The sequence below is a fragment of the Stenella coeruleoalba genome (genome assembly GCF_951394435.1).
Source record: "Stenella coeruleoalba genome assembly, chromosome: 9".
NCBI classification, from domain to species: Eukaryota; Metazoa; Chordata; class Mammalia; order Artiodactyla; family Delphinidae; genus Stenella; species Stenella coeruleoalba.
The window spans coordinates 19838364-19853708 of NC_137155.1; the positions used below are offsets into that span (position 1 = coordinate 19838364).

The 15345-nt window shown below is 38.0% G+C and overlaps 2 protein-coding genes across 6 annotated transcripts in view; one reads left to right on the top strand and one right to left on the bottom strand.

The window, feature by feature from the left end:
* FBXL13 (F-box and leucine rich repeat protein 13) overlaps positions 1-15345 on the top strand; it is a gene marked incomplete at its 5' end in the record, with an annotated part of 181607 nt that overhangs the window by 87453 nt on the left and 78809 nt on the right. The window contains 2 exon segments of the mRNA XM_079931715.1: positions 3576-3676; positions 14676-14805. Coding sequence (XP_079787841.1) covers positions 3576-3676; positions 14676-14805 — 231 coding nt within the window.
* LRRC17 (leucine rich repeat containing 17) overlaps positions 1-15345 on the bottom strand; it is a 163347-nt gene that overhangs the window by 80887 nt on the left and 67115 nt on the right. For 3 of the 5 annotated variants that reach the window (XM_079931725.1, XM_079931721.1, XM_079931724.1), the window contains exon 1: positions 14746-14910. The exons of 1 other annotated variant lie outside the window; for it this stretch is intronic. The gene's annotated coding sequence lies outside the window, so the exon portion shown is untranslated. Of the gene's footprint in view, positions 1-14745; positions 14911-15345 lie in introns of those variants that run through there. One more of the 5 variants, XM_079931722.1, reaches the window with a different exon arrangement.

Genomic DNA, 15345 nt, shown 5'->3' on the forward strand with positions numbered 1-15345 from the left:
CTGGAGCACTAATACACAGAGATTCTGCCAAAATACATGCCTGTGTGCTCATTTAGGATTAAATATGGAGAAAAGCAAACTATGTTAAACACTGGCAAGAAATTTTATCCAACTTATGTAATGCTCTTATTATTCCTGTAGATATGTCCAAGGTTGGAGTCTCTGGAAAGTGGAAACTATTCAACGATTAGACAAAAATGAACTATATTTCTGTTTAAGGCCATGTGTGCATGAGACAGAAAAAATTGGGCCCCAGCAGAGACAATAGGCTCAATTTATAAGTCTTCATGGTTATCAGCTGTGGTGCCAAAGAAGATGGAAATGAACATGTAACTCTAGCCAACTCCTTCCTAGTCCCTGTCTCCAGGCTTTCCTCTACTTCCAATCTGTCTTACACCCTGTGGACACAGAATATTCCCTCTTAAAGGCAGATCTGACCACTTCACTACCATCTGCCATCATTTATACACACACTTATCATCTACACTATTGGATAGAGTCAAAGCTCTTTAACATTACTGTACCTTGGAGACCCTCGGTCGTCTTGTCTCTGCCTCCCTTTCCAGCCTCATCTTCTTATAAATCCTACATGCACATTAAGTTTCAGCAGCCACAAGCTGCTATGCTTTCTTTCCTGCATGCACCAAGCTCCTCTTGCTGTTTTGCCTTTGCTCCGGCTGTGTTCTTTGCTTGGAGATAGGAGGGAAAAGAACGAACGGCCTGATTGCTTCCCCCTCCTCATTAAGCACCAGCTCCAGGATGAAGTCCATGCCCCTTGGCACAGGTGAAAAGATTCGTGAATTGGCTCTTCCTTGCTACCTACCCAGACTCATCATTAACAGTTCTTTATTTCAGATTTCTACTGGATTTCATTCTTTCTGTGGATATTTTTAGCACCTATTATGTTAAAGATATATTTATCTTTATATATAAAGATATATAGGGAACTTATATGTTATAAAATAGAGGTTCTATAGGGAATTTAAGATGAATTTTCAGTTTTGGCCCTCAGGGAGCTTTAGTTCTCACTTGGATAAAAGATCATATTCTTTAATTTGGCTTTCTAATAGGAAAGTCAAAACAAGCCCATCTGGGCTTCCCTGGTGGCGCAGTGGTTGAGAGTCCGCCTGCCGATGCAGGGGACACGGGTTAGTGCCCCGGTCCGGGAGGATCCCACATGCCGCGGAGCGGCTGGGCCCGTGAGCCATGGCCGCCAAGCCTGCATGTCCAGAGCCTGTGCTCCACAACAGTGAGAGGCCCGCGTACCGCAAAAAAAACCCCCAAAAACCAAAAAAAACAATTCCATCTGTGTTGAATTTGTGAACATCAAAGTCTTTTCCAGTTTTAGAGTTTAATAATGTACAGGGCTGATAACTTTATCCAGCTACATTTTACTATTGTCTTTCCCTTTGAGACAAAGACTGAGAGACAGGCTTACATTTAAGGAGTTGAGTAACATTCATTCAAAAAGCTTTGATTTCTAAGAAGCTTGCCTTACGAATATATTACATCTGGAGAGATTTTGAGTGCATCATAGACAAATTCATGGACCATCCTGCAATGTAGACACTGAAACAATTTTTGCATTTATGTGCTCAAACATTTGGGGATTGAAATTTGAGCTCTTTTAAATATTGAGAACAAAATTCCTTTGAACTTCCTCCTCATCTCAAAGGGAAAATCAGATTATTCTATGTTACATAATGCCTACTTCATCTTCCTCTTGCTGGCTCCCATATATTTTCATCTGTGTGGCCACCTCTCTAGGGTGTAAACCAGCTTTCTATCCTCCTCCTTGTCCCATTTCATTTGCATTTTTGCTGGCGTCTTCCACCAGGTGCACAATCACTTTGACGGCTGATTGGCACCATGAACATTTTTGAAGATAGATTCTTTCTATTGAACTATAATGCCACACATTATGTTTGTTCTCTCCATTCCTGCTGGGAAAAGGTGTACTGTATACTCTTTAATCTGTACATGTATATCCAAATCCTACATTTTGGTGGTGGAGTGTCTAGAAAAATTGCTGGTATCTCGAATGCAGTGGCAAGAGTACAGTGTTTATTGAAAGCCCTGCACTTGTTCTCATGCGTCATTGGCACATAGAACCTTTCGACAACAGAACTACAGTTTTACAACTTAAAAAAAAAAACCTTGTGTTCTCTTTAAGGTGTGGTTTGCTTCCCCTGTAAATCAATCCGTTCTTATCCCATGTGCAAGATGCTCTGACCTACAGGATTTTGTTATTTTAATATTCATCATTCCAGGAAGCAGCTAGGAACAGAATGTTAGGCATTGATGGTCCTGCTGAAAGTAAACCTTTGCCATCCTTAGTGGTGTTCGGGGAAGCCATATTGACCATGCAGAATTCTTCCCCGAACCTCATCTCCTAGCCTAGTGCCAGTTTACCTCTTCCTGCAAAGGCCTATTCTTCCAGGACAATGTACCACAAATATTTAAAACTAGCAGACTTCTTCAGTGTTCCTGGGGAGACTCATAAATCATTAAATAAATACAAACCCGCTGCTACTCATTCTAGAACATCTTATAAATAGTTACCAATACAAGAAGCAGCACCATTGCAATCAAAGCTTGAAACACATCTGTCTTGCAAATGTCAATTTAGGGCTCATGCTTGAAATCACTCTGTGTTTTTCTCATGTTGCAGTCACACTGTTCTCTTGTACTGGATTTCAGCTCTCTGGGAGAGGGTTCCCTGAATCTTTGATATTCTCCCCTGCAGTACCCCCTGCATTGAATTTCATGTCCAACACGTATGCAGCCTATATTTTACTTCAGGACATCTCAAACTTAACGTAAATTTGGTGCAAGGCTGTTTAGCTGTTTTAATACCTTCAGTAACAGAACCACAGAAACTTAATCACACACACACACCTCTGTATCAATATACATGTGTAAATATGGACTCACTTTTTTTTTTTTTTTTTTTTTTTTTTTTTGCGGTACGCGGGCCTCTCACTGTTGTGGCCTCTCCCGTTACGGAGCACAGGCTCCGGACGCGCAGGCTCAGCGGCCATGGCTCACGGGCCCAGCTGCTCCGCGGCATTGGGATCTTCCCGGACCGGGGCACGAACCCATGTCCCCTGCATCGGCAGCTGGACTCTCAACCACTGCGCCACCAGGGAAGCCCTGGACTCACTTTTTAATGAAGTCCAGTTGAAAGAGTTTCATCCTGTCTTTCAGAATGATTTTAGTAAATTTAAAAATGGATCCACTTTTAATCATTTGCATGTATCTAACGAGTCAGGAGTGTTTGACACTTTGACACGAGCTCAAAGGGTTGAACTGGCAAGGGTTCAGATTTTAGTGAAGTGTCATTGTGATGCAATGGGATTTTATTTCCAAAGAAAGGGAACGGGAGGGAGTAATGAACCTTCAAGCAAAGCCATCACCTTCTACTTAATTTGATTTATAAATGATAACAGAGACTATGAAGAGACCAAGACTCGCATATACTTTTTTGGAGTAGGGAGTGAGATAATAGAGAGATAATAGGGAAATAGCAAAGCCTGTTAGACTTTGATAAGATTCTTCCCTGTGTTTTTATGCACGATGAATCAATGAGATACATCTCTGAGAGCTGTCCAGGAGTCCTGTATCTCAATCTATCTAACACAACTATCACCAACAGGACAATGCGACTCCTGCCGAGGTAATGCTTGTGTTATCTGTATTACACTGAAAATAGTTATGCTCCTCTAGGCTCTGACTTGCTCTAGTATTCCCCAAAGGCAGTGATCCTTTTACTAACACCCCACCACCTTGGTACCCCTATTCTGATAACAGGACTGCTTTCAAGTCCCCAAGCTAGTGCCTAACCTCTCCCTCCTTAGCCTTGCCTTGGCCAGTATTTGGGGGTCACTCTTGTAGCAGTTTGCCCAGTAGGTTGAGTTAGGCTCTGCCTATCTCTTTCTGGTCCTCGTTCCTGGGCTTTGGAGCCTGGCCCATCAATCCCAGTCCAGTGTTTGGACTTCTCTACAACAGAACCCCAATATCCTGCCTCCTTAGACCCTGAGCACTGCAGAGCCAGGTTCCCTGTTGCCATGCTCTGGTTACCTGTTGGGACCCCCATCACCTCCAGGAAACCTGATGCTTGCGTTTTTTTGATCTATGGACTGTTGACAAGCCAGCACTTCTTTGGAGAAGAAGGGAAAGGAGAATATAAGACATCACTAAGAGTTGACAGAATATTCAATTTTATCAAAAATTTACGTCATTCAATTATTCTTTATTTTCACCAAGAAAAAGACTAATCAGGAAGAGTATATGCTCATATTGGGAGAGATTCAAAACAGTTTTCAAACTACTGTGAAAGAATGAACCATTTTTGAGAATGTAACTTTTTTGAGATCCTTCGAAAAATAACAGTGAGGCATTTAGAGAAGCTTAAACAGAGAAAATTATAGGTGGTAATTTTCCTTATCTTTTCTCTCTAACCATTTTCTGGAAACATGCAAGACTAAAAAAGGTGGTAACATATTTGCTTTATCTCATTAATTGACTTTCCATATTCTAGTCAGTCAAATCTATCAAACATTTCCTTTGAAATTTTTCATGAGTCTTTTAAAAAATAGAGGGTTTTCCTCCTTCCAGGCATTTGATATACATTTATTTTTTTTCTTGTATGATGTTTTTTTGGTACGCGGGCCTCTCACTGTTGTGGCCTCTCCCGTTGCGGAGCACAGGCTCCGGACGCACAGGCTCAGCGGCCATGGCTCACGGGCCCAGCCGCTACACAGCATGTGGGATCTTCCCAGATCGGGGCACGAACCCGTGTCCCCTGCATTGGCAGGCGGACTCTCAATCACTGCGCCACCAGGGAAGCCCTATGATTTGTTTTTATTTAAATTTATAATCAACCTAGAATTAATTTTGGTAGATAAATGAAGCAGTGATCTAACAGGTTCATCAAACTATGACTTGTGCAGCCCAAAGCCTGTTTTAGTGCAGTCCATGAGCTAAGAATATCTTTTTTTTCACATCAAGAGTTGTTAAACCCTTGGGGATAGTGGGGCAGGGGAGGGGGAGAGATAAATTACGAGTTTGGGATTAACATATACACACTACTGTATATAAAACACATGAACAACAAGGACCTACTGTATAGCACAGGGAACCCTATTCAATATCTTTTGATAACCTATAATGGAAAATAATCTGAAAAAGAATATATATATGTATACTTGTATGTATAACTGAATCACTTTGCTGTACACCGAAACTAACACACTGTAAATTAACTATACTTCAGTAATTAAAAAAAAGAGTTGTTAAATAACTAAACAATTATTCCAGCATCATTTATTGAATAAAAATTTCTCAAGTGATGTGTGATACCTCTTTATATATCTAAAATTTTTATATAGGTAGTACATACTAAAAACTCATCACCTTCTAATGTTTTTGTACATGTTACTATCATCTATGTTCTAGAGGTTATGATCATTGTATCTGTATGGTTAAAATATTACAGCACTCTGCATCTCTTCCCAACTCCATGTTCAGTGACCCCTCTCATTGGTAGCTTAGAACCAGCCAAAATGGGAGTGTTCTGTACCATGAAAAATGCCATACAATACAAATTAGGGTTTGATTTATTTTTTTGTTGATTGTTTAGACTGGAGAAGACAAGATAGCAGATTAAAAGTGTGTCATGTCTGCAACCTACAGAATGGGAGAAAATATTTGCAAACGATGTGACCGACAAGGGCTTAGTTTCCAAAATATACAAACAGCTCATACAAGTCAACAACAAAAAAACAAACAACCCAATCCCAAAACGGGCAGAAGACCTAAATACACATTTCTCCAAAGAAGAAATACAGATGGCCAATAGGCACATGAAAAGATGCTCAACATCGCTAATTATTACAGAAATGCAAATCAAAACTACAATGAGGGCTTCCCTGGTGGCGCAGTGGTTGAGAATCTGCCTGCCAATGCAGGGGACATGGGTTCGAGCCCTGGTCTGGGAAGATCCCACATGCCGCGGAGCAACTAGGTCCGTGAGCCACAACTACTGAGCCTGCACGTCTGGAGCTTGTGCTCCACAACAAGAGAGGCCGCGACAGTGAGAGGCCCGTGCACCGCGATGAAGAGTGGGCCCCACTCACCGCAACTAGAGAAAGCCCACGCACAGAAATGAAGACCCAACATAGCCAAAAATAAATAAATAAATAAATTAATTAAAAAAAGGTAACTATCAGAAATCAACAATTAAAAAAACTACAATGAGGTATCACCTCACACCAGTCAGAATGGTCATCATTAAAAAGTCTACAAATAACAAATGTTGGAGAGGGTGTGGAGAGAAGGGAACCCTCCCACACTGCTGGTGAGAATGTAAGTTGGTGCAGCCACTATGGAAAACATTATGGAGGTTCCTCAGAAAACTAAAAACAGAATTACCATATGATCCAACAATCCCATTCCTGGGCGTATATTCAGAGAAAACTATAATTCAAAAAATACATGCATCGCTATTTTATAGCAGCACTATTCACAATAGCTAAGACATGGAAACAACCTAAACGTCCATTGACAGATGAATGGTTAAAGAAGATACATAATACAATGGAATACTACTCAGCCATAAAAGAGAATGAAATAAAGCCATTTGCAGCAACATGGATGCAACTAGAAATTATCATACTAAGTGAAGTAAGTCAGAAAGAGAAAGACAAATACCATATGATATCACTTATATGTGGAATCTAAAATATGACACAAATGAACCTACCTATGAAACAGAAACAGAATCACGGACATAGAGAACAGACTTGTGGTTGCCAAGGGGGCAGGGGTTTGGGGGAGGGATGGAGTGGGAGGTTGGGGTTAGCAGATGTAAGCTTTTATGTATAGAATGGATAAGCAACAAGGTCGTACTGTATAGCACAGAGAATTATATTCAATATCCTATGATAAACCATAACAGAAAATAATATTAACAAAGAATGTATATATATGTATAACTGAATCACTTTGCTGTACAGCAGAAATTAACACAACATCGTAAATCAACTATACTTCAATAAAAAATATTGAAAAAAAGTATGTCATGTCTGTAGCTGCAACATTATGATTAGCACAAAAAAGGTGAGGAAATATCTTTTCAGTACTTGAAAACTGTCACATCATTGATGGATGAGTGAAATCTGGACATAAATCTTTGTGGTTTTATTTTAGTCTTACCCATTAATATAAATAAAAATATTCATATTGGAATTATACCCATTCCTCAAGCTTTTGAACTTTATTTTTTGGTTAAAAAAAAGAAATACATCAGAGTGAACAATTTTATTCTTCCTTTATGTGCACATAGGAGAAGACAAAAGTACTAGCTATATTTATGAGTTTGGCAAAAGTCAATGAATGAAAACATTGTGTGAGAATCAACTGATTATATGAAATTAGCAATAAACAGTATTGTGTATGTTATTATTTGTAAGTTGTGTGCTGTACATCTTTTATATATGTAAAATAGTTAATATAAAATAGTAAGAGGTGGGCTTCCCTGGTCACGCAGTGGTTAAGAATCCGCCTGCCAATGCAAGGGACACGGGTTCGAGCCCTGGTCCGGGAATATCCCACATGCCGTGGAGCAACTAAGCCCGTGAGCCACAACTACTGAGCCTGTGCTCTAGAGCCCACAAGCCACAACTACTGAGCCCACGTGCTACAACTACTGAAGCCTGAGCACCTAGAGTCTGTGCTCTGCAACAAGAGAGGCCACTGCAATAAGCCTGCGAACCGCAACAAAGACCCAACGCAGCCAAAAATAAATAAAATTAAATTAAAAAATTTATTTAAGAAAATAGTAAGATGTACAAATTTACAGTAAACATATATACATTTATATGCATACATGTTTTTGAAGAACCAGCTGTAAGATATTTACCAGTATGTCAATAATTAAAGGTAAAATAAGTTGGGAATAATCCATATTTTTATAATATTTAGTCTCCCTGTCAGGAACATAGTATACTTCTAAAATTTTTCTTTCAAATGTTCTTAAATGTCTCAAAATTTTGTTTTATTCACATGGATAGTCTGTGGTGTCTTTTTCATTGCCATTGTGAATAGTATCCTTTCTGATTATGATTTCTCATTATATTTTCTAAATGGTTACTTTTGGACTTGGGCCTGATGTACCTGTATCTTTTTAAACTTTTCATTTGTATGATTTGATTTCTTTCCTTTTAAAATAAAAAATAGAGCTATGAAATTACTTCTAAAGAAGAACTTAGGCAAAGCTTATAAGATTTGATAAATATTGTTCTCATTTTCTAACCAAACTGTTGTATATTTGATTATATGTTGATTACCACTTTGACCTAATAATTATTTAGAAGAGGATTTTGGGTTTCAAATTGTTGAAGTTTCTTAATTAAGCTTATGTTTTTAATTCTAGTTTTTTACACTGTGGTCAAGAAATGTGGACTGAATTATTTCTACTTTTTGAAATTTATTGAGATTTCTTGGTGGACTAGTTTATATACTCAATTTCAGTAAATCATCCATGAATGTTTAAAACAAAAGAGTTTCTTTCAGAGAACATTTCTAGGTGTATATGCACATATATGTATAAATTCTCGATATGTCATAGATAAGTGATATATTAGTTGCCTATTATGACAAAGCTTCTATTAATTTATTTTTTTTATTTTACATGTAAAGATTAATAAGTAGTATGTTTCATTATAGATTGTAGCAGTTGTTCACATAAAATTATATTTTTTATCCTGGTTGATATTTCTTTGCCTTAAATTCTTTTTAATCTGTTATTTATACAGTCACGTTTGGTTTCTTTTGTGGAATAACTTTATGTATACCCATATTTTTAACCTTTGTGTTGCTGTATTTTAGGTTTATCTTTTACATGCAGCACATAGCTAACTTCTATTTTTAAAAATTTCAATCTCTTTGCCTTTTTAAGAGGGAAGTTTAAAAGACTAATATTTCTTGTCAAAACTGAGTGTATGGTCTTATTTTTATCATCTTGCTTTATGTTTTAGATTTTTTTATTTTTTACGTTACTGCACTGTACTCATCTTTTCTGCCTTTTGCTATAAAAGTGTTATTTCTATAATCTGAATGCATTTCAAAGATATATGCATATTCTCTTGTGTATTCTAACTAGTGGATATTTGTATGTTTTTTAAAAACATGCTTTAACATGCATTTCTCTGATTATCAAAGTCACAATGAAACAGTAACTTTGGCTCCCCCTGTGTTAGGCAAGAGATCTGATACACTTTAATTCTCCCTTGAACTTGATGTTCTTCTACTTCCACGCACCTATATGTAAATACCTATTAATTGTGATTTTTGTTAATCATTTAACTTTCCTTTTAATGTTGATTTTTGGTGTTTGAACTCAACATTGTAATCATATTTATAATGATTATGTAGTCCTAACTCTAGTTTTAACATTCATTGATGGTCCATTTTTTCCACAATTTCCTTATTCTTTAATTTTGATTTTGATTCACCCTATGATGACTGGAAATATAGTTTTAAAAACTCTTTATCTGGAAAGATGTGCAAGTATTAGATTTTCAGTCATTACTTTCTGAAGATGACTTTCTGTTGTCTTGAAGGATGAACAACAAATTCTCTTGGTGTATGGTTCTTGAATCATGTCCCTTACTCTATCCTTAAAACCCTACAAATGTTGCTCCATAATCTTTACTATTTCAAGTTAAAGAGAAGTCTAAAGCCAGCCTGATTTTTCTCTTCCTTTGTTGGTAACCTATATTTTTCTGCCAAGATGCTGGCATGAACTTCCTTTTCTCTGAGAAATTAAAAACATCTTCCAAACTTAACTGTGTTCTTTCAATTAACTTTTCCTGGAACATGGTCAACCTTTTGAACATTAAAACTTAGATTTTTCTCAGCCAAGGAAGGTGTTTTTCTCTTCCTTCCTTCTTTTTTTTTTAAATAAATTTATTTATTTATTTACTTTTGGCTGTGTTGGGTCTTCATTGCTACGCCCAGGCTTCCTCTAATTGTGGCGAGCGGGGACTACTCGTCGTCATGGTGCACGGGCTTCTCATTGTGGTGGCTTCTCTTGTTGCAGAGCACAGGCTCTAGGTGCGTGGGCTTCAGTAGTTGTGGCACATGGGCTCAGTAGTTGTGGCTCACGGCCTTAGTTGCTCCACAGCATGTGGGATCTTCCTGGACAAGAGCTCGAACCTGTGTCCCCTGAATTGGCAGGCGGATTCTTAACCACTGCGCCACCAGGGAAGCCCTCTTTTTTTTTTTCTATTAATTAAACTAAAGTCTTTATACAAATTTCATCAAGTTTTCCACTCATGTCCTTTTATTTTTGCTCTAGGATCCAATGTAGGGTTCCATATTGCATTCAGTTGTCATTTCTCCTTAGTCTCCTCAAATCTGTGCCAGTCGTCAGTAGTTCCTTGTATTTCATGACCTCGACACTTGAAGAATACGGTTTAGTTATTTATCTTATATAATGTCCCTCAATTTGGGTTTATCTGATGGATATTTTTCTTTTTAAATGCTTCTATTCCATTTGTTCAGGTTTTATCTTAAGAATCCCCTTTTATTTTTAGATCGATTTTTATTCTTGTCCTTCAAAGCTGTCATCTTCTCTCTCATCATTTTTATTTCTGTATACATTTTCTCAGCATACTGCATTCTCTATATCAGTAGTTCTGAAAGTGTGTTCCAAGGACAGCAGTGTCCCGATAAATGTTTAATAACTGGCTGGGGTAGGGAGTAAAGGTGTTTTTTTTTTGCGGTATGCTGGCCTCTCACTCTTGTGGCCTCTCCCGTTGCGGAGCACAGGCTCCGGATGCGCAGGCTCAGCGGCCATGGCTCACGGGCTCAGCTGCTCCGCGGCACGTGGGATCTTCCCGGACCGGGGCACGAACCCGCATCCCCTGCATCGGCAGGCGGACTCTCAACCACTGCGCCACCAGGGAAACCCTAAAGGTGTGTTTTGATTTGTAGGATTTATTGATTTCTGTGATATAAATAATTCCATCATGGCCAATTTTAAGCTACCAACATGATGCCACTGAATGTGGAATTGGGAAGAGATGCTAACAATTGGTTCTCATGGGCTGGTACAAGCCAGCTCCAGAAGCACCACTGTGGAGGGCCCCTAACCGTTTCAGGAATTCTGTAGGATTCTTTGTCCTGCAATACAGAACATCACTCAGTACTTTTCTTTAGCATTTCATATTAAGATATATATGTGATGAATATATGTGCATGTATGAATGTGTGTTTATATATAGAGAGAGAATATATGTGCATGTGTGTATGTATGTATGTGTGTATGTATCTATAGATAGAAAGAGAGTGGGGGGGTGAAGAGGGAGGAGAGAGAGAAATATATATTAAAAAATCCATAAATCCATATGTGAAAATCTGAACTCTCAAAGTAGATGATTTGGGAGTAGCATATATCACAGTACAAATTATTTTTTTAACTTAAAACATCTCTTCCAACCATAGTTTGAGATAAACTTTTCTCCTAGGAAATTTAAAATAACACTACATCTCTGCATAATTTTTTAAGGACAGTTATTTTACAAATGAAGCTATACCTTTAGTGGGTAACAGATAGAAAAATAGGACCCAAAATGAGAATTCTGTTTTGATTTTAACTTCTAGTTCTTGCTATTGAGACAACACTTAGGATAAAACTAATTAATATTGATGTTTTTCGCCATATGAAAAAAATGTACGTTGACTTTCTTATCTATAATAAAAATACATTTCATAATGATTCTCTATTTTTGCTCTGCTTTCTATTGTTTCAAACATGCTTGGGTATGCAAAAGCATTTGTTAAGCGGTAAATAACCAGAGATGTGTTATTTGTTGCTGTTCTCATTGTCTCTCGTGTCTTTAGTATTTCTTTCCAAAGAAAAATGTAATTTGTTTGCCTTTCTTAGCAACAGTGATTTGCCAGTTTTTTATTTCAATATTTTTCCTCACTTCTTTGGGGACTTGCTCAGTTTTCTAAAGTTGAAAGTGAGGGCTGCCCACAGCTCATGCCCATTCCAAAACATTTTTTGCTTTGAAATATTTCCTGAATTAAACCCTCTCCATTTCTTCCCATTGCCACAATCTAGGTGGCACTCTCAGCACCTCATTTGGTGTGGCATCCTGATGGTTCACTCTTGGTCTCTCTTCCCTTCAATACACTCTGCCTTATGCTGCGAGACATATCATCCTGAGCTTAGTCTTATCACGTCTTTGACATCCTTAAGGTCTAGACTCTTCCCTTACTGTCCAAAAACATTATGTTGATAATACAACATTACATAAAGCAACTATACTCCAAAAAAAAAAAAAACATTATATTATGCTGACAAAGGGGCCATAGGTCCATAGGTATCTATTAAGAACTCCTCGCTCAATTCTCATTTTTGGTATTTGTTAACTGACACATGCACTTAAAGAAATTGAACAATAGGCTTGGACCCGATTTGAATATGCATGATTTCATAAGTAACAGTTTCATTATTATATCTAAAGAAAGACTGACTGATATACAGAGCTTAGAAATAGGTTAGGAAGAACAGTCTTCAAATGAGTGGGCAACACATGGGAGGAACAGAAACTACGCCAGAGGCTATCAATCTCGCTAGAGTTGACAGATTACATATGGTATTACCACCATGACCAAAATGAGGGTATAGGTGGCTTATGAGGCCCCCCAAACTCTTAGTATCAGTTGTATGCACCACTCTTGTCAGGTGAGTACTTATTCCATTCAATGGAAGGAAGACAGTACAAACTTCATAAGAATAATTCATATGTAATTATTATTTGAGGTAGTAGTAGCAACAATAACAATATATATATATTTAAAGGTTCTACCATATCCCTGCTAATATTTATCATCAAAGATCACTCTCATTATAATACTATTACATCTATGTGCTTATGTAATTGTCACATCTCTAAGAGGAAAGAGCAGATAGGATTACATCCATGTTACAGACGAGTAAACTGAGGTTCAGGAAAGCTGGAGGCCCCACAGTTGGTGAGGGTTAAAAAAAAAACAGATAATGTTAAAATATCCACTTAACAGATGCGGAAACAATCTCTGAGAGGTTAGGAGAAGTTGCAGTAAGTGTCAGGACTGGGATTCAAATCCAATTTCATCAGATTCCAAACCCTTGTGTATTTTCCATTGTGTCATGCTGCCTGCCTCACTATTCCTTTCTCCAAATTAGAGAGCTAAAGGGTTGTTAGGAATGACAACCCCCAAGAAAATTGTACTTACTCAGCTGAATCACAAGGGTATGCTTCAGGGAGAGGAAGATCGAGCATTTCCAAAGCTTTGGCAATGCTCTTAGTTAACTCAAGGGCCCCAGGAGAAGGGACGTTCTTTGGGATGTTAGTGCTCCTTTCTCCTTCAGAACCCTGCCCACCCAGCCACTGGGGAATCCAGAAAGCTTCCCTCTCCGTTCTCCTGAATCTCATGGACACAGCCATTACCAGAGGGAAATGTGTGTTCTGAGTCAAATAATTTGCTATGGAATGTGAATCATATCATATAGTTGTGTTTTTTTCAGATTTGGGAAATAAATCTGATTAATGGTCAAAGCTTGCATATCTAATTCCCATTTATGTGAAGATAAACTTTATTAGTCATTTGTGGGCTTTTGAGGGACAGAGAGTTTTCTTCCTACTTTTCATTCTTTTTGCTTTCTAATTTGCTGTTAAACCGTTACAGATCACAAACCAAAAGCACGTTTTTAATTCCATTGCAAGAGCAGGCAGTAGTGGGAATTCTTGCACTTTTATAAAATGCCAGGCTTAGGAGGGCTTTGAAAATCATCCAGAGTGTCCTCAAACCGTGAGCCCTTGCACAGTAGTACAGACTCGTCCTGAAGACCCTCTTTTTTTTCTGGAAGCTCTCATTTTGGTCATGGTGGTAATGCCATAGTTAATCTGTTTCAGCTCCAGTGAGATTGATAGCCTCTGACTGTAGTTTTTATTCCTCTCATATGTTGCCCACTCATTTGCAGACGGTTCTTAACCCATTTTTAAGCTCTGTATATCAATGTCTTTCTTTATCCATAATAATGAAACTGTTACATACAAAATCATGCACTGTTACAAAAAAATTTTTTTCAAGCCATTTGCTTACCATGTCCATTTTAAGAGCCTGTTATGTTCAACTTTGCCTCCTTTCTGCCCCCAATCCTAACTCTCATGTAACAGTTAATCACCACTTAAATGTTTACAAAGGGTTTGTCCTCCTAGACATTTTGCATGTTATTTTGGTGCTCCAAAGATAAAACCTAAATGCAACAATAACACAAACTCTGAAACTGCTTTCAAACACTAACTTCCAAACAATAGGAATGCACAAACCTCCCCCACCCCCAAAGCTTTATCCCAATCAGCTTTCTTAAAAATCTAGACAAATCTTTAATTATTTTCTTTTGAAATGTGATTATGCATTATCTGATATGCTACTGCAATCTCCTTTACTTAACAGGAAGAGTATTAACAGTAAAGTTCAACTCTTGAATATCTGTAAGGAGAAAAGATTAATTTACAGTTTTACTTCTCTTTGTCATAGTGGCTTAACAAAGATGTGAGAAAACAACGAAAGTATAATCACTTTCCTTCCTCTCTTCTCTCGCCCTGTCTTTTCAGGTACTTCCACAGTTTACAGAATCTTAGTTTGGCTTATTGCAGAAAGTTTACAGACAAAGGTTTACAGTACCTGAATTTGGGGAATGGATGCCACAAGCTCATCTATCTGGACCTTTCCGGCTGCACCCAGGTTTGTCTTTCAGCCTTCTCTTTCCTGCAGCAGGCGAAGAAGTCCTCCAGAGAATGAGAACTGGCTATATCCAGCCCTCATGTTATACTAACGCTGTGCAGAGACCGCAGCACACTTTTTGGAGGTTTTAAATTACATGGCCACAGCTGCTTAAATTTTCCCCAGGATCGCTACTATAGGCTCTTGGCTTCCTTCCACTGGAGCGCCACATCCACTAACAGGCAGAGTTCATTGGATGATGAAGCAGAACACGTCTGTGTGGATACTCTGAGCACAGTTATAATACCAGAGTCCAAATCTTGAAAACTTTTTAGAATTGATACCAAGATACAAACAAAGAAAAACATTTTGTGGGGAGAATTTGCAAAGAACTTCCTGAAGAGTCAGTTTGCTCTCACGTGGGCCCTCAGAGAGTAAATAGTATTGGGTAAGATGCTACAAGTGATAAATGCATGAAAGGAAATACACAAAGATTATGATTTTATTTATTTATTTTTTATTTGTTTTTTTATTTTTGGCTGTGCTGGGTCTTCGTTGTTG